Source organism: Podarcis bocagei (assembly GCF_964188305.1).
Source record: "Podarcis bocagei genome assembly, chromosome: 7".
Lineage (NCBI taxonomy): Eukaryota > Metazoa > Chordata > Lepidosauria > Squamata > Lacertidae > Podarcis > Podarcis bocagei.
Genome location: NC_138132.1, coordinates 25,988,847 through 26,014,503, shown reverse-complemented (window position 1 = coordinate 26,014,503; position 25,657 = coordinate 25,988,847). Strand labels below are relative to the sequence as shown.

The 25,657-nt window shown below is 48.9% G+C and overlaps 2 protein-coding genes across 4 annotated transcripts in view; one reads left to right on the top strand and one right to left on the bottom strand.

Annotated features, from left to right (window-relative positions):
* Positions 1-3,959, top strand: part of MAP3K6 (mitogen-activated protein kinase kinase kinase 6) — a 40,611-nt gene extending 36,652 nt beyond the window's left edge. The window contains exons 25-29 of the mRNA XM_081201869.1: positions 18-267; positions 1,115-1,224; positions 1,788-1,900; positions 2,945-3,021; positions 3,762-3,959. Coding sequence (XP_081057995.1) covers positions 18-267; positions 1,115-1,224; positions 1,788-1,900; positions 2,945-3,021; positions 3,762-3,906 — 695 coding nt within the window. The 3' untranslated portion in view covers positions 3,907-3,959. The remainder of the gene's footprint in view (positions 1-17; positions 268-1,114; positions 1,225-1,787; positions 1,901-2,944; positions 3,022-3,761) is intronic.
* The window catches only part of SYTL1 (synaptotagmin like 1), a 34,353-nt gene continuing 12,655 nt past the window's right edge, over positions 3,960-25,657 (bottom strand). For 2 of the 3 annotated variants that reach the window (XM_081201979.1, XM_081201978.1), the window contains 13 exons: positions 23,811-23,959; positions 21,877-21,976; positions 19,689-19,737; positions 16,511-16,574; positions 15,799-15,890; positions 14,899-15,027; positions 12,703-12,869; positions 12,145-12,247; positions 11,446-11,607; positions 8,194-8,272; positions 6,344-6,443; positions 5,402-5,607; positions 3,960-4,964 (listed from right to left, as the gene is read on the bottom strand). In XM_081201979.1, coding sequence (XP_081058105.1) covers positions 4,825-4,964; positions 5,402-5,607; positions 6,344-6,443; positions 8,194-8,272; positions 11,446-11,607; positions 12,145-12,247; positions 12,703-12,869; positions 14,899-15,027; positions 15,799-15,890; positions 16,511-16,574; positions 19,689-19,737; positions 21,877-21,976; positions 23,811-23,959 — 1,540 coding nt within the window. In that variant the 3' untranslated portion in view covers positions 3,960-4,824. The remainder of the gene's footprint in view (positions 4,965-5,401; positions 5,608-6,343; positions 6,444-8,193; positions 8,273-11,445; positions 11,608-12,144; positions 12,248-12,702; positions 12,870-14,898; positions 15,028-15,798; positions 15,891-16,510; positions 16,575-19,688; positions 19,738-21,876; positions 21,977-23,810; positions 23,960-25,657) is intronic. The other variant, XM_081201980.1, reaches the window with a different exon arrangement.

Genomic DNA, 25,657 nt, shown 5'->3' with positions numbered 1-25,657 from the left:
ACATTTTGCCTTTCCAGAACTCAAGGTGAAGCCGTGGTCCTCCCGGGAGGAAGGCCACGAACACGCAAGCCATGAGGAGGAAGAGAGCCTGTTGCCCCAGGAGCTGCAGTCTTTGAAAAGCCAGGACCTTGCCCTCAAGGACAGCATGGACACACCAAGTTCTGGGATCGGCACCAGCAGCAGCAGCTGGATAGACTCCCAGCATTCCCTGAATGGCCGTTTACCTCTCATGGCTCAGCTGAATGAGCTGCAGGCGGAGACGAGAAGGTAAGCTCTTTCTGGCTTCCCTCCTTTAGGCTGGGGTGGGGTGAGCAGCAAAGGGTCAACAGGCCTCTGCCCCATTTTTTTAGGGTTTTAGAGCAGAGCTGGGGCCCTCCAGATTCTGTTGGACTACAACTCCCATCATCCTTGGCCGTTGGGCATGCTTGCTGGGGCTGATGGGAGCTGGAGTCCAGCAGCACCTCGAGGAAGCATCACAATGGCTCTTCCTGCTGTGTGTTAGAATGGTGGTCACCGATAGTCGCTGGAGTCCAGTTCCCACCAGCCCCGGCCAGCAAGTCCATTAATGGCACAAGGAGAACCCAGATGGTTCAGGTCAAAGGCCCATTGAGTCCCCACATGCCTTGATGGGAAGCCTACCAGAGGAACCTGAGCGCAGCAGCACTCTTGCCAGTGACCTCAGTGGTTAGGGATGATGGGAATTGTAGTCCAGCAACATCCAGCAGGCACCAGGTTGACTACTTGCTAGCACAGGGTAGTCTTATGCAGCTACATTCAGGGCTCAGCCACAGAAGCTGTAAAGCACAGCAACCTGTTTTCAGTGCCAATGTTTGGCCTTTGAAATATGTGTCGTAGCGTTAAAGGAGAGTGTGTCTGAGCATGTGCGGAATCCATGCATCACTTGGGCTTAATCCCAGCCACTCCTCCTCAGTAGGACGAGAATTTCTAGGGCAGAGGATGTGACTGCCCTGGCAGCCAGGAACACCAAAATCTCAAACGCAACCTACTTTTTCGCAGTTGGACATGCTAGCAGAGCAATCCGACTCCCACTCTAATCTTTTTATGCATGCACTTGCAAGCAAGTTCACTCTCTAACCCTTTCTGGCCCTGCCAGGCTGCAGTGGGAGCTGATGAAGAAGGAGCGGGAATGCCAGAAGCTTCTGCAGGAGGCACTGTGGAGTGTGGAAGCCGATTCCTGGGCTCTGAGAGGAGCCAAGCTGAGAGGTGAGGTCACTGGCACCAGGAGGCTCAGCTGTAAGCAGAGCTATGCAACCTCTGTGCTAAACAAGTTGAAATTATATACCCAGCCAAAATTGAAAAAAGCCTAATTTTGAAACCATAGGAACATTGGAAACTGCCTTATGCCAAGTCAGACTGTTAGTTCATCTAGCTTGGTGCCGTCTACACTGACTGGCAGCAGCTCTTGCCAGCAGTATCCTGTTCTGTGCTTGTGCAACATCATGTACAGATATGCAGTGATAGTTGTGTCCTATTCCACACTCCTGTGCACACGTGTCTGCGCTCACACACAGATACACACTTCATTCTTCCTCTTCTCCAGGCAAGGCATTGTGTGTGGCATCTTTAGCCCACTGTCCCATTATCTCATTCTCTCCCCCCGCTCCCCCCAAGGTGCCAGTTTGGGTGCCTTTCAGAACCAAAACTCATCTAAAGCAAGGTTCTGTGGGAAGATCACGCTTTATGGTTTTAGGAAGCAGAAGGTAATCACACAAGGCACTGAAGAAACCTTTTTAAAAACCTCTTCCTTTTTTCTCCTGCTTTCCTAGGAGACACTACTTCCCCAATGCATTCCTGGGAGAGAGAAGAAGAAGAGACTGCAGACCCCGTCCTCGCCGAGTGGTTGGAAAAACACGGGGCTGACAAAGCCACAATTGCAACGGTAGATTCCTTTTTGGAAAGGGGCATTTTAAGCATCAGCTCCTGGCTCCGGGGTTTGGCCCAGCCTCCAGGCAGAAGTGCCTGTTTTTAACTGCAGTTGGTAGGGGGTGGGGGAAGAGTATGTCATTGGGTTGGCTTAACTCAGAAGGGACATTTTATTGCTGGGAGAGTTTCAGAAAAAAAGCAGCCTAAATTATCAAGGGGTTGGAGCAACTCCCCCGTGAAGAAAAGTTCTGGGGCTTTTTAATTTGGGCAGGCAGGGGCAAGATGAGTAAGAGGGGACATAGTAGGTGTGTGTAAAGCCATGCATGGTGTAGAAAAAAAAAATAGATTAAAGGTTTTTCTTCCTCTTTCATAATACTAGAACCTGGGGCTGTTCAATGAAGTTGAACATTGGGAAACTCAGGGCAGACAAAAAGAAGTTACTCTTCACACAAGCTGGAGAATTTGTTCCCACGAGATGTGGTGTTGGTCACTAGTGGGGATGGCCAGAAAAGTGGATTACACAAACTCAGGGAAGCTAGGCTATTAACAGCTACTCACCATGGTGTCTATGCCCTGACTCCATAGTCAGAAGCAGTTGCTGGGAATCACAAGTGGGCATTTTCTACAAGCAGCTGGTTGGCCACTGTGAGAGTTGGGGCCTTTTCTGCAGTGGCTCCCCATTTGTGGAATGCTGTCCTCGAGGAGGTTCGCCTGGTGCCTTTATTACATCTCTTTAGGTGCCACACGAAAATATTCCTCTGTGGCTAATTAAACTACCTCTGGCCTTTTAAACTGAGGAGAGGTATGGTTTTGGTTTGTGACTGCATTGTGTATTTTTGTGGTTTTATATTGTAAACAGCCTTGTGATCCTTGGATGAAGGGCAGTATAGACAGTTAATAAGAATAAATAAATAACAATAATAATTGCACAACACTCTTCTCCACTTCCATTACCTTTCTCAGCCAGAGAGGTGGTTTCTCTGGAGTGGGTAGGTGTCTGTCAACTTCCCTGTTCTCTGGCCAGCCACAGCTAAAGCAATTGTATGTCTCTCTTTCCTAGCTCTCACACCATGGCTTCACCCTGCCTGACTTGCTCAACTGTGCTACGCCTGATGACCTCCGGTATACCCGTATCAGGTAGGTGAGAGGCAGCTTAGGTGGGCAGGTAGGGGCAATTAAGAAATTCATTGGGTCTGGATTGCAAAATGGACTTCCCAGATCTGTACCTTCCTCACTGAAGTCTTTGCGGTGGGTCAATGGCTGCCTTTGCGCAACGCATTCCTCCGTGCTTTTTAATAGAGCAGTCAAATGGGGCTGCTGCAAATGCGGAGTCCACGGGGCAGCCGTGTGTTTTCCCTGTGCACAACTCCCTGAGAGGGGACAGTGCATAATTACATTCCGCTGTTCCCCTGGGTGGTTTTGGCTCCATTTTCAACACAACACAGAAGAGTCGTCATCAGATCTAGTAAGGCACTTATGATTATTTTAAGCAGAATTTGTTTATTTTTTGCTATTTATTATAGTTACAGAATTTAGTTGCAGTTAGCCCAGGAGGAAGGCCTGGAGCCTCAGTATCCTTGCTCGGAGGCACTGCAACCCAAGTGCTGCTACCTCTTATAAAGCTGAAACACCATTAGCATGGAGGCTACTTAGGAAGCAGCAGCTGACAGGTTAAGGCACTTGGTTCAAGTTGTGTACAAAGCATCACCCCTTGTGTCTAGTTGGGTTCTGAGTGGTCCAGGTGTTTGGATGGCATCTTCCAGTGATCTGCTGTGCCCTGTCACTTGGAGCACTGCAAGTCACGTTGGCTCAACGACCCAAGAGGTGCAATATAGCATGTTCGCCATCTGAATCTTTCCATGGTCTTGTCTTGGCAGAGGGGGTATGGTGTGTCGCCTCTGGAAAGCCATCTCGGAGCATCGGCAAACACTCAGCCAGAAGTTACAGCCCGAAGCAGAGCAAGAGCCAGGTCAAGGGAAGCCCTTAATCTGTTTGGAGGACAGCAGGATCTGGTTGGCATAGACCTTCTTCCCCAGCAGTAAGCAGATTCCAGACTTGCCCTCACACAGAGGTGATGGGGAAGATGGTATTAGTCTATTCTGGCACCTCAAGCAAATCATGTCTGGAGGAGACTATTTCTGTGGCACTGCAAAAATATGCAGTTCTCTCTAGGCTTGAGACAAAGGAAGACAAAGGGTGCTTTGTCCTGTGACCTGGATTTCAGAGGAAGAGAGGCAGGGAGATTCTGAGCTACCCTGTGAGGGGGTGGAAGGTCGCTTCAGAGTCAGCAGTGGAAAAAGCCCCGATTGCATCATTCACGGCAGTGCTGGATGGCGATTCATCTCTGGCCTGCTGCAGAAAACACAGCTCCAGGAGTCATTAGTGTAGCAGCCATTGAGGCTGGGAAATGATACTCTGGGTGTCCCATTGGACGGCAGAAAGGAAACGGTGGGATTGTTCAGGTTTTGCTGTAATACCAACAAGGGTGGAAATGCAATGCACAGGGTGGAGGAAGTAAATAATTTTTTTTTAAACAAAGCATGACACTGCCTTTTGTCAATGTCGATAGCATGTGGAGGAGATGGACAGAGATTGAAGATGGATGTAGCCACAGCATGGTTCTTGTCATGGGGCATCTTTTGGTCTCCCCTAAAGTACAGTGTGAAAACCATCGCAAGGCCTTCAAAGAAGTCCCTTTTAAGAGTCGGACTGCTCACCTCCCTCCTCAAGTCTGAGAGAGCAGCCAGCCTAGGCTGAACCTGCCCATGGGCTCCTGGCACCAAATCTACTGTCCCCCTGCCAGGGGCTGCCCTTCAGAAACCACTGTGGTCCTGCAGAGACTCTGGGCCTGTTCATTTGCATCCAGGAGGCTGCTGCTAGGGAAACCAATCAGCTTTTCCTCCATCGTCCCAAGAACGGGTGTCCTGCTGTAGTTTGGGATTAAGTCCTAGGGTTCAAGTTGGTCCTCAAGGGAAGACTCGCTTCCACCCACTGCCCAGGCTGCTTGAACACCATCTCCCAGGCATGGCGCTCCTCTTCCGTCGAATCCATCCAGGAGACAGGCAGGCCGTAGCTGTTCCCTGTGTGGAAGCAGAAGGGCTCTGAATCAGTCACCCGGGGCCCATTTGCTTGTAGTGACCATCAGACAGAAAGGTGCATTGCAAGTGTGGTATTTCTGGGCAACCTCTGTCCTGCCCACCTCTCCATTAAACTGTTTCCCCTCCAATACTCTCATCAGCTCTGGGTGAGCATCCTTTAAATTTCCCACAGTTCCCACAACTCTCTCAGCCATTGTGGAAAGTTAAGAGTCCCTGGCCCCCCTCTCCACTGCCAACTGGAACTCTGTTACTGTTTGACACCAGACCTACATAACCCAACTAAGGGATTGGGGGACATTGTACTAAGGGCCCCCTCTAATCTGGAATCCAGCGCCTGGCTCAATAAGGTGCAGATTCAGCACACACACAACAACCTAAAACTCAAAACCCAACATTCCCACAACACTTTGCTGCCTCACCAGTGCCAAGGCTGAGCCGGATGCCTCCGAGCTGCTGCTTAGAGAATGTCTCCTGGTCCCAGATGGTGAACTCTGCACATGCCTCAGCCAAGTCCTTGGCCTGGAACCCATCGTAAACCATGGTGTGGTTGAAAGTGGGGCTGAGGCTCTTCTTCACGATGCGGGTCCTCTGCCGGCTCACCTTGCTGTCGTCAGGGAGGATGTAGCTGCAAGGGGAGACAAGGAAGGGTCTGAAGCTTAGTGGCTTGAGGATCTGCTTTGACTACAGGTGGTCACAGGTTCAAGCCCTGCATCGTCAGGTAGGACTGGGAGAGAACCTAGCGCAGGTGATGGATTGTAGTCCAGAAGGTTCCTCCTTGGAAACAAAACGACTCCCTGCAGATAGAAAACTAGCCAGGCAAGGAGAGCAGGCCCACCAGAGCTGTTTCCCTGCTGTGCTGGTTTTCTATAGGCAAAGAGCTCATTCTAAAAACCAAACTGTGATTGCCCACTCTGAGTCCAAAGTGGGAAACATGCTCTTGTACACATACATCAGGCTGCATACAATCCCCTGCATAGCATTTGAACCACCCCTTCCCCTTCATTAACCCTAGCCCCTTCCCCACTGCAAGAGGGCTTAAGGACAATTCCAGATTGATGGGATCCAATCACATCCTGGCAAATCCAGGTTGCCTAATTAAAAGCTGGTTTGGTTCTGTTGGCTGTAACGAACCCGCTTCCCCACCCCCACCCCAAAATCGGGATTTTTGCAACAAGGAAAGTGATGGCGAAATTCACTGGGAAATGTGGGAAGGCAACGGCTTGATGCAACATTGCATAACGCACACCAGTCAGAATGAATGCTAAATAAATAACAGACTGAGCTCCCCTTTGTAAACAGATCATGATGCATGCTCAATAGACAGGTCATGTGGAAGGGACCCAACAGCAACAGGCACTTACCACTGAACGAAAGAGTCTGCTGTGCTGCCCCGGTGGGGAATGATGTTCTGTGCATCCTTCACCCAGATGTGAAGCTCACCAGTGGGAGGAAGCCCTTCCCCTGAAAGAAAGCCGTGACAATGCAGGTGGATTCAGAGGCCAAGCACCATCTCTTCCGACCCAACACCTACCGAATTTTAGATCCAATCCTGCTGGTAGCTGGAATCTCCTGCTGACAGCTGGATCCAAGACAGATTAAACTGCTACTGGTTCTTAAGCTGATTAAAGCCCTAAATCAGGGGTGGGGAACTTGTGGTCTCCAAATGCTGCTGGAATTTAATATCTGTCAACCCTGACCATTAGCCATGCTAGTCCGGGGTTAAGGGAGTCCCAAAAACATCTGGTTCTCCACCCCTACCCTAAGTGGCTTGGGACCATGGTACTTGGAAAGTCACTTGACCCCATATGAACCTTTTCAAGAAGCTGACATCACTGAGAGGAGGTAGACCATACCTGCAGAGGTTAGGTAGGTGACCAGTCCTGTAGTTTCATGAAGATGGACTAGATCCCTCCCTAGAGAGATCTGCTTGATGCCTTCATCATTACCTTTGAGTATCGGGCAAAGCCTGTCCTATTTACTTAGTCTTCTGCTGGGTTGATCTGTCTGCTCCTAGCCAAACTGCTGCATTTATGGTTGCTATTTATGTAGAATGACACCTTGTTCTCTCGATTTTAACTCTAGCATTTGGTTTTTATTATACCATTTTTTTTGGAGGGTTTTTTTGTCAAGGCGCCATGAATACCAAGTACAGAAGAACAGCAATACCCCTAGGGAAGGGCCATATCTTGGTCGGAGAGCATCCGCCCTGCATGCAGAAGGTCCCAGGTAGGGCTGGGAGAGAACCCTGCCTGAAACCCCAGAGAGCTGCTGCCACTCTGTGTGAACAACACTGAGTTAGGCAGACAAAGGCCTGACTCAGTATAAGGCAGATTCCTATGTTCCACACACACATTTGAAACAAATAAATAATTGCCCAGTTCAGATAATTCCTCAAAACACAATTTAGGCCAATTGGGCTGTAGCCACATTAGGACTTCTCTGGGACATTCCATTCCCTGATTCTATCAGGCTATAATTCATCTGCCTATTATTTCCTTCTCTCCCCTTTTCTAGCCTTTTTACAAGTTACTCTGCTGAACTGTCCAATAAGGAAAATGGATGGATGAGTGATATGTAAATGTAATAAACAAAATCGCTTTGGGCTTCCAATAGTCCTGCTAATGTAGGCGAAGGAAAAGAGATGGCAGGTGAACATTTGGCATGTCTTCTTTGCAAAGACATCAGACCAACCGAATTCCTTTGCTGTCAGGACAGCAACAACAACTCACCCGTGCACCCAATGTACATGGCAGATCTTCCGTCCTCAAGACTTTTCTATCTACAAGCCTCTATAGCAGGCACCCCCAAACTCGGCCCTCCAGATGTTTTGGGACTACAACTCCCATCATCACTAGCTAACAGGACCAGTGGTCAGGGGTGATGAGAATTGTAGTCCCAAAACATCTGGAGGGCCAGGTTTGGGGATGCCTGCTCTATAGGGTTGAAGGAAGTTAGGATTCCTCCAGCTTCTCCCGCCTCTCACCTCCCAGCACCTCTCACTTAAGTCTTAGATTCTGGAACATCAGTTTGGTTCGTGGCTGGCTGATTCCCATATTTCTTTAAGGATTTTCCTCTCCCCCCCCCCCCCGCCAAGTCAAATTGGGCTAATAAATGTCTACCGGCTTGCAGAAATCCTCCCACCCCAATCGAAAAACCCAGAAGGTGCTGCTGCTGCTGGGAAGTCTGGAAGAAACAGGGCCTTTTATCTCACCTCCTGATCCAGCTGGGATGAACTTCAATGCCAGGTTGAGGATGCCACGGCTGCAGAGAGCGTCAGGAGTGACCGGGGTCTGGGAAAGAAGCAAAGGAAATCCGTCACAAAAGGTGGGAGTGGGGAGAGAAAACCTTCTGTGTCACTTCCTCCCTCTGTGACGGAACAGCAACACCCACATGGGAGGTTCCTGCACAGTCAATAGAACGTCTTGCATTAAACATTTTGCAACCAAGAAAGTAGAGGACAGTCTATAGGTTAGCAGAAGCAGCATCCGCCCTGTATGCAGAAGGTCCCAGCTTCAATCTCTGGTGCCTCCAGGTAGGGCAAGCAATGTCCCTGGCTTGGAATACTGGAGAGCTGCTGCCAGTCAGAGTAGAAAGTATTGACCTAGACTGGGCTGACTCGGTATAAAGTAGTTTCCTATATGCACAGAAAGCTATTAGCTTATTCTTAAAATGAAAAGGGAAAGAAGAAACTCAGGAAAAGCAAATGGCACCCTGCGTAAGCCACTAGACTTCTCAGAGGGGGCATCTCAAAGGGTGCAAAGTCAAGGCTCAGACTCCCATCTAATGCCGCCCTTTAAGGGGAGGAGCTCACTGGCAGAACACCTGCTGTGCGTCCGCCCTGGCTCAGTCCCCTGCATCTCCAGTTAGAATGCTCAGGCAGCAGGTAGGATGGGACAGACCTTTGTGCGAGACCCTGCCAGCAGGCTAGGAGAACCAATGATCTGACCTGGTTTATCGCATAAACACACAATAACCTTGTTGGAGTACAGTGCTTGCTGGAGGCCCATATTGAGAAAGGCATGTGGAATGATGGACTAAGGCTCCTCCTTCCTACTCTTCAAGATGAATGTAAGAAGAGTCTTGTGGGAACCCACCAGTCACTCATCTAGTCCAGCATCCTGTGGTCAACCAGGATGCCCATGGGAAGCCTGCAAGTTGGACCTGAGTGCAGGAGGCCTCTCCCATCCTGCTCTGAAGCATACTTATGCTCGGTAAGTTTGACCCGTGTTCTTTCAAAGCCACCCACTTTCTAATATTCTTTCTGCAACTCCTGTTGCTATTCAGTCCAGAGAATCTGGTGTGATGGTTCGAGTGCTGGTAGACCAGGGCTCAGAGCAGCCACTCAGCCATGAGGCCCACTGGGCAGCCCTGGGCTATTCACCGGCTCTCAGCCTAACCTATCTCACAGGCCTGTTGTGAAGATAAAATGGGGAGGGGGGAGAACTGAAGCTTCTTGGAGGAAAGATGGGAGATAGATAGAACAATAAACACAAAGAGCATTCTTTTGCCTCCTCTAGGTTCAGCAGCTCTGAAGCCAAGAGATGCCCCTTGAGGAGCCAAGATTGGGCCTGGGCCTTCAGTTGCTGACCCATACAGCAGCAAAAAGCCCTGGATGTTTAAGAAAGGAGAACAAAGCTTTAATCACCCTCTAGTTTAAGACGCAGTGATGGGACAGGCCCAGCCCTGAGTGGTGTCTGAGTATTGTTTTGGGCGATTCTCCAGAAGCAGGTTTTGAAATGCTCAAGAGGAAGAGGCGCATTTGGGGTGGGGAGAAAAACAATGTAACAGTTTGTGGGGGGGGGGGGTTATGCAACGGCTCTCAGACACTGATTGCACCAGCTTACTGATGCAGCAAGCCCTTTCGACTATTGTGGAATGAGCACAGTTGCTGCTTGGGTTGCAGGGATGACTTGCATTGAACTGAGCCCTTCACAGGCATACCCTTTGAGGAAACGCCGCCAGGGAGTTGCTAAACACAGCGATCGTCACCAGCTTGGACGGCTTTAAAAGGGAATGAGGTAAACTCACGGAGGATAAGGCTTTCAGTGGCTACAAGCCGCCATGGCTCTGCTCTGCCTCAGGGGCAGACCTTGCTCTTTCAAATTTCAGTGGCACCCTGTGTGAGGCCAAAATTTGCCCACCAGCAGCTCGGTCTCTCATCTTCCATTCTGCTCAATGCACTACTTCACAGTTGCGACACCCTGTGGCACCCCCTAGGCTCAGCACTCAGTGCAGCGGAACCCGTTAAGCTTCCCTAAACCCCCCTCTGTCCACCTCCACAGTCTACCTACAGCACTGCATGAGCCTGGTGAACTGGCTTTGGGGAGAGGTGACATTTCCAACGCTGCTTGCAAAACAAATAGGAAACCAGGGCCCAGTTCATTCTCAATATGGCATAAAGCCTGTGGCTGGGAGAAAAAAGGCAGCCCCACCCATTTTAGGCTTTTGTTGTGCCTACTGCCACCTTGCACCCCACAACGCAGACACACAAATCCCCCCCCCCCCGAGGTCATGTGTCCCTCAGTGTTGCCCAGCCCTGGGTTAAATGTGTTGGAAGCACAAAGCAGAGATGACTCCGTGTGTGACACAGGGATAATTCTGTAACTGGTCTGGATGACCGCAGACTCTGATTGGCTTATAGTTCTAGCCAGTCTGGGAGTTAGCTGTCAATGAAGAAGAAGAAGATTTTGAAGCCAGAAGTTGATTGAGATCTGAAAGTTGGAGGAGATGGAAAGAAAAGGTTGTTTCCCCCCTGACCTAGGAAAGACAAGCCCCATACAGTGGTACCTCAGGTTTCATACCCTTCAGGTTACAGATTCCGCTAACCCAGAAACAGTACCTCAGGTTAAGAACTTTGCTTCAGGATGAGAACAGAAATCGCACGACGGCGGTGCGGCGGCAGCGAGAGGCCCCATTAGCTAAAGTGGTACCTCAGGTTAAGAACAGTTTCAGGTTAAGAACGGACCTTCGGAATGAATTAAGTACTTAACCTGAGGTACCACTGTATTGTGTTCAGGTTGTTAGCAGTAAAATGTGACCAGTTTCTTTTCTCCCTGAACTCTGTCTGCTTTCTTCCAGTCACTCTGCTAGCAAAAGAGGTGTCCAAATGGGCGCAGTCATGGCTCAGTGGCAGAGCAACTGCTCCAAACACAGAAGGTTCCAGGTCCAACCCCTGTGGTTGCCAGAGAGGGCTGGAAGAGGACCCTGGCTTGAAACACTGGAGAGCTGTTGCCAGTCACTGCTGAGCTGGAGAGAGCCATGGTTGGACTCAGTATAAAGCAGGACCCTAGTAGCCTAAAAATGAGGGAGCAGGGCAATAGGGAAAATGTGTGAGCAGCCATCAGTGAAATATGGTGAGGGAAATAGGGTGTTGCCAGGACCATTGGTTGCTGTAGTTTTGCTTGTTTGTCTTACGACAGAATCGTTTATATCATTTTGCAATTTCTGTATGGAGGAAACTCACCCTAGGCTGGAGGTTGTACCACTGAGGACTCGTGTTGCTCCAGTCCCAGGAATTCAATGCAATCTCCACTTCTCCCATGAAGAGGTTTCGGCTCAAGGCATCGTGATGCCAGACAGAGAGGTTCAGGATCCGGCCCTGCAGGTCAGCTTTCTCAATCTTGTACTGCAAAGCCAGGAATGTTGCAGGAGTGCAGGAAGAGGAGAGAAACAAGAAAAGGGAGAACAAAACAAAACAATGGGAACGAGCCTAATCAACCCTTCTGCAAGTTAAGTTCGTAAGATGTAATCCTGTCACCTGGGGCAATCAAGCCCTCTTATGCCCCGGGGTAGTCTGGATACTTAAAGAGTGGTATCCTATTCCCTGTCTAGCATTCCCTTCTCCAGGCTACACATGCCCAGTTCCTTCAACCCATCCTCATACCCCACTGACTGTCTTCCTTGAAGTCCTCTGAACCCTTTCCAGTTCACCCAGGCCCATGCAGAGCTTGTCTGAGGGCCAGGGCAGGAGTCCCCCGTTGGCTGGGAAAAACAGGGCATTCTTGGCATGACAATGTAAGTCCAGCAGGCAAGGCCCCCCTGCCAGCTTAGCCCTCCAAGGCCAAGGGCAAGTGTACCTGGCTTCCCCTCTCTCTGCATGGGCCTGAATTCATCCATATCCTCCTTAAAGTGCTCTCACACCACTAGGAGCTACAACCCTCACCTTAAGGGTCTCGTTGAAGATGGGATCTAGGCTCCTCTTCTTGACAGCAGTTTTTCTCTTACTGTGATTGGATTTGTCAGGAAGGAGGTAGGACTTGACGTACCTGGGAGGAAGAGGGTGGATCAGTGATGTAAATGCTACTTTGGTGTGCCAGCTAGGCTAATTTGTACATGCAATCACATATGCTTCATCCAGACAAGCAAGAGGCGTCATCAGACATTCCAGCCAGGCAAAAACTCTTGGGGTGCAAAGCAGGGCCAGGGAGAGGTGTGGTTTGGGGAGAGGGCCAAACAGAAAGGACTTGAGGGCCCCATTTGTCCCCTGGGTTTGGTGTTCCCTGCACCTGCTCTAAAAACCCACCTGCAATAGTTGTGCTGCTTGGATAGACCAAGGGAGTTGCACAGAAGCTAACAAGTGACAGCTAAGAGCAAGCAGAGGTTGGATGGTGATCTGTCATGGTGTTTTAGCTGAGATTCCTGCATTGTAGGGGGCTGGAATAGATGACCCTTGGGGTCCCTTCCAACTCTGCAATTCTAAGCCCCCCAACCCCAAACCTACGGATCTGATCGCTGCTTCTTGGCTTCAGCCAAGTCTCGGCACTGGATGACTTGGATATGCAGCGCCTTCTTCCTGGAGTCATACTGCAGGGAGAACTGGATGCAGCCGCGGACGTCCACGTTTCCAATGTCGTTGTCGCTGAACACGCTCATCATGCTGCCACTCATCTGCAACAAAGCAGGCGGGATCAGGGTCAAAACAAGAAGAGGCAGGATCCAAACAGAGAGCATGGATGAGGGACAGGAGATCCGGAATGAGCCCAGAGCTCTCCATAATGAGCCTTCACAAGCAAAAATGAAAGAGAACATGTAAAAGTGCTCATTATTCCCAAGTGTACCCTGTGCAAAGGAATCCTGCTCTTGGTTGCAATAAATTACTTTGCCACTCGCTAAGAAACAAAAGGGGGAAAATCCTTGGTGTGAGCAGAGGGGAAATGCAAATCTGACTTCTGAAACTAGAAATCAATTCATCTAAGCCTGATGGGCCTTGGGAGCCAATTCATTTTCTGTAGCCTTAATGGCAATTTTAAGGGTTTCCACAGGGATTTCTGAAATAAAACTTTTTCTATTCACCAATCGGATGCCTACCGACAACCTTCCTTTAAAAGGGTGCATAGCTAAGTCAGCAGAGCATGAGACTCTTAATCTCTGGGTCGTGGGTTTGAGCCCCACGCTGGGCAAAAGATTCCTGCATCGCAGGGGGTTCGACTAGATGACCCTTATGGTCCCTTCCAACTCTACAGTTCTATGATTCTATGGTTTTCTTTGTACAGTTTTGTCTCCTTCTACCCTCACTGCCCCACCTTTTTTAAAAAAATCTGTGCTTTTACTTCCAAAAGAGAGGGTCCTCCTGGAGACTAGCAATGGACAGAATTACCTCTTGGTTTTTCCTCAATTTATGTATTTTTCCAATCTTAAATTCAGTGCGCCCCATTTCCACATCAATCTGCATTTTTTTTAAAGTCCATGTGAAAAATGCCTAGCATACACATTCGTCCAAGAAATTTCCCCTAATGTAATGTATTTGTGTGTGTCATTTTCATTTATGCACTTTTGCACACGCTTCCCAATTGTATGAACTGTGAGGTTGGTGGGGAGGAAAATGAATGGGGGGACGTTTGTCTGGAACTGGCTGGGAAAGATGATGAGTGGTGGGAGGCTCCAACTGAGAAACCCCCTAGGGAAGCCATGGAGGAAGAAGGCTCAGACCCAGGGGACTGGTGGTGGGATGCAGAAGACAGATCAGAGGAGGGAGGAAGCTGGGAGGTGGAAGACACAGGAGGCTTGAGTGAAGAAGAAGACCCAGAGGCCGGTAGCCCTCCAAGGACAGGACTGGGTGCAGAGGGACACAATTTGAGTTCAGGATCTGAAGGAGAGGACAAGGAGGGGCAACAGTTTCACAGTTGCCCAGTCCCTCTGCATTGAGTTCCTCTTGTCCCTTGACTCCAAGGTCACACAGAACTTTACACATAGCTGAACAGAAAGCAAGAAAAGCCTGGGGTGGGGTGGGCGGAGCTCCTACCCGCCAGAATTTGTGTCTGCTTGGAAGACATCCGGAAAAGGTTTAGAACGGGTCGGCAAGGCTTACTGGGCATGGGGCCAGATCACTTCCGCAGAGATCCTCTGTGGGCCCAAAAAGCGGAAATCGTGTCTGCGCATGTCTGCGGCGCCAGAAACTACTTCTGCGCATGCCCAGATGCTGAAAATCATGCCTGCGCAGAAGCAATTTCTGATGTCTGGGCATGCGCAGAAGCTGTTTCCAGAGCCGCGGAAGAAAGTCCCCGTACTGCATTGCGCCGGTTTAGCGCAGCGCACAGGGACTCGCCGAGCAGGCAGCTCGGTTTGGGGGCAGCTCATGGACTGGTTAAGCGATCCTCATGGGCTGCTTCCAGCCCATGGGCCTTAGGTTGCCGACCTCTGGTTTAGGAGGAGGAGGAGGTGTCAAGAGCCAGTCTTGGCAATGTCTTCACTGAGGGCAGCTTCACCTGAGTGATATCTGTGGTATACTAATTTCCTGAATAAAACAGCTGACTTTACTTTGAGTCTCCCTTCTGACCTGTTGATGAACCTGCTCCCCTGATAGCCCCCTGACAGATTGCAAAGTGAAAGTTGATATATTTTCTCTTCCATTCCCCATGCTAAAAAGCTGCCCCCGCCACTGAGCCACTGCTCCTCCCACCCCTCCCCAGTCACATACTGTGGATGAGCTTAGACTGGAAAACGAGGAACTGGTGCTCATCAGTTTATTCCGGGAACCCACTGCATTGTTCTTTGGAGGTGATGTATCCAAAGTGCTTTCCTGGCCATTTTCAAGACTCTCGTTGCTCTAAGGATGTAAAAGACAAGGTAGGTAACAGCTCAGTTGGGAGAGCATGAGACTCTTCACCTCAGGGACATGCGTTTGAGCCCCACATTGGAGAAAAAGATTCCTGCATTGCAGGGGGTTGGACTAGATGACCCTTGGAGTCCATTCCAACTCTATGATTCTAGGAAAACGGGAGCTTATCCTCACAGCCTTCCTACAATGTAGCACCTATGAATAACAGGGCAATTTCTGGACTTTTGAGTTGCAGGACCCCACTGAGTAAGAGAGCTACTCAAATACCCATGCTGCAGGCAGAGCTGAGCTTTCCGTGCTGCAGGAGTGATTTTTTAAAACAATAACAACCCTCAACTCTTCCAATGGAGGGTAAATGATGGACAGGTTGTACCCGATTTTCCAGATTGGGAATTAAGGTAGAGAAAACTCTATAATTATATGATGACATAAACATAAACAAAACAGCCACTCAATTTCTCCATGACAGAACATAAATCTTAACCCAGTCTCAAGTCCCATGCACTAGGACACACAATAGTTTTTACTTGGCTTGTGTTTACTCAGGCCTCTATTTAGAGTACACAGTGCTCACATCAAGGGTGGGTAGCCAGTGGCTCTCTAGATAGTGCTGGACTACAACTTGCATCATTCCTGGACACCAGCTTTGCAGGATGAGGCTGAAGGGAGCTGTGGTCTAACAGCACCTGGAGGGCTGTGGGTTGCCCACCCCTGGTCCAGAGGGAAGATGTTATTCACTTGCCTAGCAACACCTCATACCTGCATGGTGACCATGATGGCTGGCACACTGCTGTTCTGCTGCTCCTCTTCTCCAGTCTCTGAGCTGAGGCTACTAAACGAGTCGCTTCTCTCTGCATTAAAGGATAGGGACATTAGGGGAGGGACGGAAACTCAGTTCTGTGCAAGATTGAAATAGAGCAAATACATAGCAGGGCATCGTGCTTCCAAGCCTCCAAAGAGCTTCAGAAACATTGTCTTCTTGCTATCCTTGCAACAACCCAATAGGCAACTCCCATAATACTGATGAAGGGCTGAGGCTAAGAGGCTGTGGCGTTATCAAGCCACTTCACCATGAATGGTCTGTGGTGAAATTCGAACCAGGGTCTTCCTGATGCTGTACAAGGCAGTAAATTGCTTGGGAACCTCAGCTTCACTGTGCTGCATGTCACACACACCTTTCAGCCGCCACCAAGGAAGGCAGAACAGAATTAAAGTGTGCTGCAACCTGCCCTGGGACTTCGGAAATTACCATCTCAATAGTAGTCCCGTTTGCTTAACCTCTGCTTTTTCTCATGCATGCACACACACTAATATGTGGGTGGCATTCAACTATGTGTTACTTAGGGTAGACCCACCATAATGAATGAACATGGCAAAGTTAGGCCCATGAATTTCAATGGGTCTACTCTTGAGTAAAATGTAATCGAATACCACCCTGTGTGTGGTGCTGTTGTTGATGCTGTTATTTTACCTGGCTTGTTTTCAGGCATCTGCTCTGGGGACTGGATCACATCTTGCAAAGTCAAGTCAGCCATCTAAAAAGAAAGAGAGAGAGAGAGCGCAAGCTGGGCTTAATGACTACAAATGGTCTGATAATAGGAAATGTATTTGGATTCTTATCTGCATATGCAAACAGCATCAATTACTGTCACCCATCCCTCCAGAAAGCAGATCTGTGACCCTCATGCCAAAGGAGCACAGATAATGAAAGCACCTCAGACCTCCCAGGCAACCAATCTGTAGGCCAACAACTGCTGCCTTCTGCATTCAGAGTAATGCAAACAAAGACCAGCCTCCTTCTCCCTGTAGGTTTTAGGAAGCCTGGTTCTCAAAATGAGGAACTGGGTTGTTGTTGTTTTTAAAGCATGTTCATTTTGAAGTTTCATTCAGGGAGCCAAATCTGTGCCTTGACATTTCCAGGAGCACCGACAGCTGGTGTCATTCTGTTGCCTGCTCCCCACTGACCTATTGGCAGGGTCAGGATGAGCTGGCATCACCAGACATCTACCAAGGCCCAGCCCCTGCAGGGGAGCCCTTTGCCAATCCCTGGAAATCCTTTCATAGAATGAACAGAGCACGGAGATGGAAGAATGCCACCCCCCACCCACCCCGCTTGTGCTTGTGCTCTTCCTTTGGGCGGCTGCGTGGGTGGGACACACAAAGAGAGGGCAAGAAAAGAGGCAGCGATGGCGGCAGCCAAGAGGAGGCGAGCCGACTTAGGGAAGGCGCACAGGCATTTTTGCCCAAGCGTCCCTCCCCATGCTGCTGCCCACCTACAAACCGAACAAACCCTGGAGACCTCATTGCACATCAGATTTAAGAGCCTGGTCACAACCACACCATATAATTAAAGCACACAGCTCCTTGGGGGGCTCGTTTAATTTCACTGCACACAGATGGTGTAGTGACAATAAAAGTTTATTATTATTATTATTATTAAAAAACCTTTGGTTTTTTGTTAAGGAGGCTGAAAGCTGTTAGGAGACCCCTACCCCCCTCGAAGAGCTACAATTCCTAGAGGCAATCCCTCTTCCCATGAGACTCTGAGAATTGTAGCCCAGCGAGGGGAATAGGGTTGTCTCCTAAAACTCTCAGCACCCTTAACAAACGGCAACTCCCTGGATACTTTGGGGGAAGCTATGACTGTTAATGGGTAATAAAAGTAAAGGGTAAAGGGACCCCTGACCATTAGGTCCAGCCGTGACCGACTCTGGGGTTGCGGCACTCATCTCGCTTTACTGGCCGAGGGAGCTTCTGGGTCATGTGGCCAGCATGACTAAGCCGCTTCTGGTGAACCAGAGCAGCGCACAGAAACGCCGTTTACTTTCCCGCCAGAGCGGTACCTATTTATCTACTTGCACTTTGACGTGCTTTCGAACTGCTAGGTTGGCAGGAGCAGGGACTGAGCAACGGGAGCTTACCCCGTCGCGGGGATTTGAACCGCCGACCTTCTGATCAGCAAGTCCTAGACTTTGTGGTTTAACCCACAGTGCCATCCGCGTCCCTTTAATGGGTAATAAGAGCGCTTTAAATATGTGGCCAAGGTATGGGCTAAGATTCAGCCGCCTTCTGAACATAGAAGGGGAAATTTGGGCAGGGGGCACCACCGTGACCTATTCCTCAGCCTGAAAAATGTGCAGGGCCAGGCCAGGAGGCGGGCATGCCCCCCCCCCCAATCTTCAAAAGCCTTCTGCAAGCTATCAGGTCATGCATTTCCCTCCCATCCTGCTCCCTGCAGCCTGAAAGGCAAGGAGGGGCAGAAAGAGAGAGTGAAGTAGTGGCAGAAGGAGGGAAAACAGAGCCCACCCCTTTTTTGGCTCTGGCTCTGACCACAGATAATTATTTATACACACACACAACCGATAAGATAGATTTACTGTTTGGAAAGCTCAAGTTGGCCTTTATCTCAAGCAGAAACCGCTGAGCTTGTGTCTAACCAACAGCAGAGACCGCAGTTCAGTGGCGGCGACACACTTGCATGCAGGAAGCCCCGGGTTTAGCACCCGTCATCTCTTGCTAAAATGCTAAGACAAAAGGCCAGGGAGCACAACAGAACTTGGGAGACCCGCTGCCAGTCAGAGTAGACCATGCTGTGCCAAACAGACCATCGGTCTGACTCAGGTGGCGCGCACACGTTCAAAAGCTTGTTTTATTTTTCCTCGCAAAGAATCCTGAGAACTACAATCTGTTAAGAGTGCCGGGAACTGCAGGACTGTGAAGAGTAAACTACAATTTCCAGTAAAGTGGTACCTCTGGATACATACTTAATTCATTCCGGTGGTCTGTTCTTAACCTAAAACTGTTCTTAACCTGAGGTACCACTTTAGCTAATGGGGCCTCATGCTGCCACCGGAGCATGATTTCTGTTCTCATCCTGAGGTAAAGTTCTTAACCCGAGGTACTACTTCCGGGTTCGCGTAGTCTGTAACCCGAAGTGTTTGTAACCCGAGGTGTTTGTAACCCGAGGTACTACTGCATTCCTGCTGAGGCAGCGGGCAGAGAATGTGTTTCAAATAGGCTTTAAAGGTCTGGCTATCAAGAGCTGCTAGACAAGCTAGTTATCTCCTGCCTCCAGACAGCATGCCAGTCGCTGGGGAACACAGGTGGGAGAGGACTATTGGCCACTGTGGAAAAGTAGACAGGCCTTTGGTGCGACGCAGTATGACTCTCCCTTGGTTCAAAATGTGCTAGGTGCTGCTCCAGGACTTTTGTTTTGAAACACAAGCCCCAATATCAAAACCCACTTGGAATGTTAGATGCCCTTCCATAAATGGGAGATGAGGAGAAGGCTTGCTGCGCAGCATGACAGCATCTGCCTTGTGGGCAGAAGGTCCCAGGTTCAATCTCCGGCATCCACAGGTAGGGCTAGAAAAGACTCGTGGGGTCGTAACCAACTAAACTGAAATCAGAGTAGACCCATTGGGATTAGCGGACCTAAATTAATCTTGTCCATTAATTTCAATTGATCTACTCCGAGCGGGACTAACCTTTTGGTCTGAAAACCTGGGCAGCTGCTGCCAATCAGTGCAGGCAATACTGAACTAGATGGGCCAGTGGTGTAAGGCAGCTTCTATAGTCCTATTCCCCGCCTGCCTCGAATAGGTTTTGTTATCACAGTGTAGCTCACCCCACCAGCCAAGTGAACTCACCTGAGTCTCTTTCGACATGGATGGCTGAGGATCTGTCTCACTTGGGAGCCTATGAAGAAAAGGAGAAATTTTCCCTCTTTAGGTGAAAGCTCTCTGGTCCATAAAATTATTTTCTTCTTTCTCCAAGGAGCAAGATCTGCATCCACCTCATACATTTGAGCACACACCCGAAAAATCCTAGGATCTGTAGTTTGTTAACATTGCTGGAAATTGTAGCTCTTTGAGGGGTAAAGTACAGTTCCCAATATTCTTAACCACGAATAAAAATACATTCAAATATAAACACATTTACACATAAAAAAGGATGCTGATAATTCACTTGGAAGTCATGCAGATCTTTGGTGAGCCTCTAAGACCCAATGCCAATCTCAGCTAATGCTCACTGACTTTCTGATGAACTTAGACCACAGCCTTATCACAAACACATTCCGCTAGTGCAGAAAGGAGATAAAGACATGTACTCAGTCTTTGGTTTTCTAAACTCCATATTTCTTTGCAGGAATCTGCCCCCTGCTTACATACAGGCAAACAGCAGTCACTGCTGCCCTCTCCTCTTGCCCAGCAACTTGGCTAAACAATGCAATTCTAAACATGCCTACTCAGAAGCTATTGAGGCTTATTCACAGGTAAATTGGTTTAGGATTGCAGCCTCATCTTTGTAGCTACAAGATTCTATTAAGCCAGTGGTTCCCAAATTCCCCCATCTGACCCCATGGACAACTTGAAAATTATTTAGCAGACCACTTAATGATTCTTCTGCCTGTTGTAGATGTGCTGTGCTAGATGCCGCATGATTTCCGCCTGTATTTTTATTGCTTCCTTTATGCCTTATATACTGCATGTTATTGCATTACAGTTCAAATTCCACAGAATGCATATTGTAAAACATAAAATACGATGTAAGAAATAAAAGAAACAACACAAATAGAATTAAAAATCAATATGAACCTTTGATGAGATGCAGGTGTTAACTCCTGTCTTCAATCTCAAATCCACAGACATGCCATGGACCACCTGAATGAAGCACTGGTGGTCCACACACCAGTTTTGGAATGCCTGTGTTAAATCATGGAGATGTTGGCCCGTCCAGATAATGCCTCTGACATCATCCCCAGCCAGCAGGGCCAAAAATCAGGAGTGATGGGAACTGTAATCCACCAACACCTGGAGGGCCAGAGGTTCCCCAGTCCTGTGCTAAAACACTGCTTCCTTTAAAAATATTTATCTTCTTTATCCATCTTGGTTATTTAGGGTTAAACGGTATGCTATGCTAACTGCTCGGCTATCAGACACATCAGGATATTTTAAAAAGGTAACCCTAGGTGCAAAAGCCCCTCCAATTTTCACCAGGACCACAACCAGTAGGGAGGGGTGGTATAACCAGTGCTATTTCTTTCTAGAAAAAGAGGTGCCAAAAATTACCATGAACGCCTCCCTTGTTCTCCTAGAATGGCCATGTCGCCCACCTGAGAGGTGCCAGAACTGAGTTCCAGTGAGTTCCATAAAGTATAACCCTTCTTCCCCAGCTGTGATCTTGACTAAAAATCACCGCTATGCTGCAATTTGTCTTAAACAAAGCTGCTCTCATTATTTAATACCAAGGATTTGATTTTCCCCCCCTCTATGACCCAGACATGACTGGTAGCCCAGCAGTTCACATGAGATGTCATTTGGCCCTCAGCTGATGCTATTCATCCTAAGAACAGTCACCAGCTTTTAGTAGTAGTAGTAGTAGTAATAATAATAATAATAATAATAATAATAATAATAATAATAATAATAATTTTTTTCTCCCCAAAGGGTTTCCCCAGCCATTCTGGGCGGCTTCCAACACAATATTAAAATACAGTAATGCCTCAAACATTAAAAGCTTCCCTACACAGGGCTGCCTTCAGATATCGTCTAAAAGTCTGGTAGTTGTTGTTCTCTTTGACATCTGGTGGGAGGGCGTTCCACAGGGTGGGTGCCACTACCAAGAAGGCCGTCTGCCTGGTTCCCTGTAACTTGGCTTCTCACAGTGAGGGAACCGCCAGAAGGCCCTTGGCACTGGACCTCAGTGTCCGGGTAGAACGATGGGGGTGAGACGCTCTTCTTAGACATTTGACCCTCTCTCCTGGAGGAGCCAACATTCCCTAATGAAAAGGCAAGGTCCCCCCGTCCACACACCCAAACTGCCCATGCTTCTCACCCGTCCACTGCATCCGCCGCGTTCTCCTCCTCCGCTGGGGGTTCACTGATCACCTCCAGGTCTCCTAAGCTGGCTCGTTGCTTTGGGTCCTGTTCACCTGCTTTGTGATAAGTAAAAGCTGTGTCTCTCCAAATGTCACTTGTTGGAAGCCATGCGGGGGGGGGGGGAGTGCTCCTGTGCTGAGGTCCTGCTTGCAGGCTTTCCACAGGCATCTGGTGGCCACTGTGAGTTAGAGGATTCTGGACCAGATGGGCCATTGGCCTGATCCAGCACACTCTTCTCATGTTATTTGTGATGAGGAAGAGTCTTTCGCCTGAGGGCCGCATTTCCTTCGGGGGGGGGGGGCACATGCAACTGATGAATGTAAATTTTACCCTTGTATGGCAGGCTAGTTTCAGTACACACCCATCTCTATCCTCCATCCAGGCAAGCAAGAGGAGACAGATGTTTGTGTGTGTATGCTTGTGTGTGTGTAAAAAGGTAAAGGTAAAGGGACCCCTGACCATTAGGTCCAGTCGTGGCCGACTCTGGGGTTGCGGCGCTCATCTCGCTTTATTGGCTGAGGGAGCCGGCGTACAGCTTCCGGGTCATGTGGCCAGCATGACTAAGCCGCTTCTGGCAAACCAGAGCAGCGCACAGAAATGGCGTTTACCTTCCCGCCAGAATGGTACCTATTTATCTACTTGCACTTTGATGTGCTTTTGAACTGCTAGGTTGGCAGCAGCAGGGACCGAGCAACGGGAGCTCACTCCATCGTGGGGATTCGCACCGCCGACCTTCTGATCAGCAAGTCCTAGGCTCTGTGGTCTAACCCACAGCACCACCCATATAAATATAGACACACACAAATGCAAGGTGTGACCGGAAAGTTTGGTGAATGGTCACAGAAATCGGACAGTGAGAAATATTTGAACATACAAACCTTACAGGCCTTCAAAGTAGCCCCCCTCTGATGCAATGCACCATTTACAACATTCATAGAACTATTGGAAACTTCTGGAGAAGTTCTCTTTTGTTATTGCTTTCAGTTCCCTCGTCATAGCAGCTTGGACATGTGAAATGTTGGAAAATCTGTGCCATTTCAGTGCAGATTTCAGTTTTGAGGAAAGAAAGAAATCCGGTGGGGCCAGATCGGGAGAATATGGGGGTGGGACAACTCAGTAACCTCAGTAACGATTTCACATGGAATATGCAATTCTTCCACCATCATTCGGACGGACAAACGCCGATCCCGCATCAATAACTCACGAACTCTGTCGACATTTGCCCCCGTTCTGCTTGTTGAGGGCCTGCCAGACTGATGGTCATCTTCGATGGTTTGCTGCCCTTCACGGAAATGCTTAAACCACTCATACACTGTCTTTCTAGTTACAGCTTCATCTCAGTACACAATTGTGAGGATTTCCTGGGTTTCCGATGCCGATTGTATGTTCAAATATTTCTCCCTGTACGATTTCTGCGACCATTCACTGAACTTTCCAGTCACACCTTGTACATATCTTTGTGTGTGTATTCTAAACTGTCTTTAATATTGTGTTTTAATGCTGTAACATGCCCATGAACCTTAGGGTTAAGGGTGGGTAATACATATATTATTATGATTATTATTAAGTGTTCAAGGGCACATTCTAGCCAGGCAAAAACACTCAAGGAGAATGCAATGCAGAGCTAGTGAGAGGAGTGACTCGGGGAGATGGTATGTGACTGGAGAAACTTCTGAGAGCCAGATAGAGGGGTCCAGAGGGCCACATTCAGCCCACAGGTCTGCACCCCTGTTCTACAACACCTGAAGGACCACAGACTCTCCCATCCCACTTGTGGACTTAAATACACCCACATCCCTTTTGCCCCTGGTATAGAAGTGTGAGGAGAGAGATCAGCGCTTTAGCACTGCAGGGATGGCAGCCAGAAAGAGGGTCTTCTCTCTCCCTTACCTTTGGGCTTCTTCTTGCGACGGATGGAAGCCCGGACAATGTCTGAGCCAAAATGATTGTGCCGGTGCCGCTTTGAACGGACATCGCAGAACCAGTCCCCTGACAGGATCTTCAACCAGCTGGGATCCGAGACGGACTCACGCAGTTTGCTTGAGGGAAGAAAGACAAGCAGGCAGGTGAGGATTGCTTCTCTAGAGCAGAACCTCAGGCTGCAACCTCCTAGGCACATTTACCAGGGAGTAACCCTCACTGAACTCAATGGGGGTTACTTCTGAATTGACGTATGTAATATTGTGTCGACCGTCTCAGAATAAGTAACCCTATCCTATATCCCAGAGATGCAGAACCTGTGTCCCACCCCCAGATGTTGATAGACTCCATCAACCTCAGCCAGCACTGCTAATAGCCAGGAATGATGAGAGCTGTAGTTCAAATATATAGAGAGTCAAATCTCCCCCTGCCCTGCCATCTGGGCCATGGAATGCTGGCTGACTGACTTTTGGGGGCAGGAAGTGAAAAATTGTGGAGTGGGGTGACAGAATGGTAGCACCCTGGAAGAAGGCATGGCTGGCTGGCTAGAATTCTGAACTGAAGCACTTCATGCTGCAACATTTTGTTGCAGGCTTCGGCTCACATGAAATAATAAAAATAAAATTTACAACATGCCCTTTACCAGCAGTTCCCAGGGCAGTTTACAACAATTTTAAATTCAGCATTAAAAACAACTAAAGCCAATTGCAGTCACAGGAACAGGGTGAGGCCTGAAAACATACATCACAGGTGTCTGAGGCCCAGGTGAAAAGGCACATCTTCAGCAATTGCCAACAGCTGCAGCTCACCATCACTGGGCACCACCATTTCAGAACCATTTCAGCTCAGAACCATTTCTGAAAACCATTTCCACTCTGGCAGCTGAGCTAGGAAATCCTGCCAAAGGTGCCTCATAAATTCCATGCCAAATGCCCACAAAGAGAGAATCCACAGACTGAAAAATTTCATCCTCGCCCTGCCCCCAACAATTCCTTCCTATATAGACAGAATCAAAGGAGGCTGCCTTATACCAAACCAGACCATTGGGCTCGCTAGCTCAGTATTGTTTACACTGGCTGGCAGCAGATCTCTGGGGTTTCAGGCAAGGGTTCCCTCCCAGCCCTACTTGGAGAAGCTGGGGATTGAACCTGGGACCTTGTACATGTAGAACAAATGCTCTGCCACTGAGCCAGGGCCCCTCCCAGAATTTTTACTGACTCGGGTGAATTATAACTACGATTTGCTCCATTCCAGCTAAAGAAAGTGTGCTCCTTTGTTAACAGAACTCAGGTTAGGACTGGGGGGGGGGGGAGCGGCAGAATACAAAATAAACCAGCCTAGCCAGTTTGTTTTGTATTGCTTTTTCAGCCAGTTGCCATAATGAGAAAGAGAGGGAGAGGTTCTCAGCCTGTTATTTTCTCCTCAGTTGTATATCTTTCACTTTTTAGCAGAGCCTACTAAGTCTAGTTTTGTCCCCAGCCTCCTCCCTGCTGAGTTCTTCAAGGGTATCATTGAGACTGTCAGTGCCACAAACCTGGAACGACTGTAAGAAAGGCAAGCAAGGCAGGTGGAGGCTTGCTGAGGGCAGACTGGGGTTGGTGTGTGGGGTCTCAGGAAGAGCCACAGAGGCCTGTCCTTGTCCTGTTTTTTGGTTAGCCTAACTGATGCCATTTTGCTTCTGCAAAAAACTGCCTGCTTTAGAATTTAGGAGGGTGAGCCACAAATATGTGAAGACCAGATAACGTTGCTGGGTGATTTTCAGGAAAACCTCCCTCTGCCAGCCAACTCTCCCCTTCAAGGTCTCCAGGCAGGGTGTC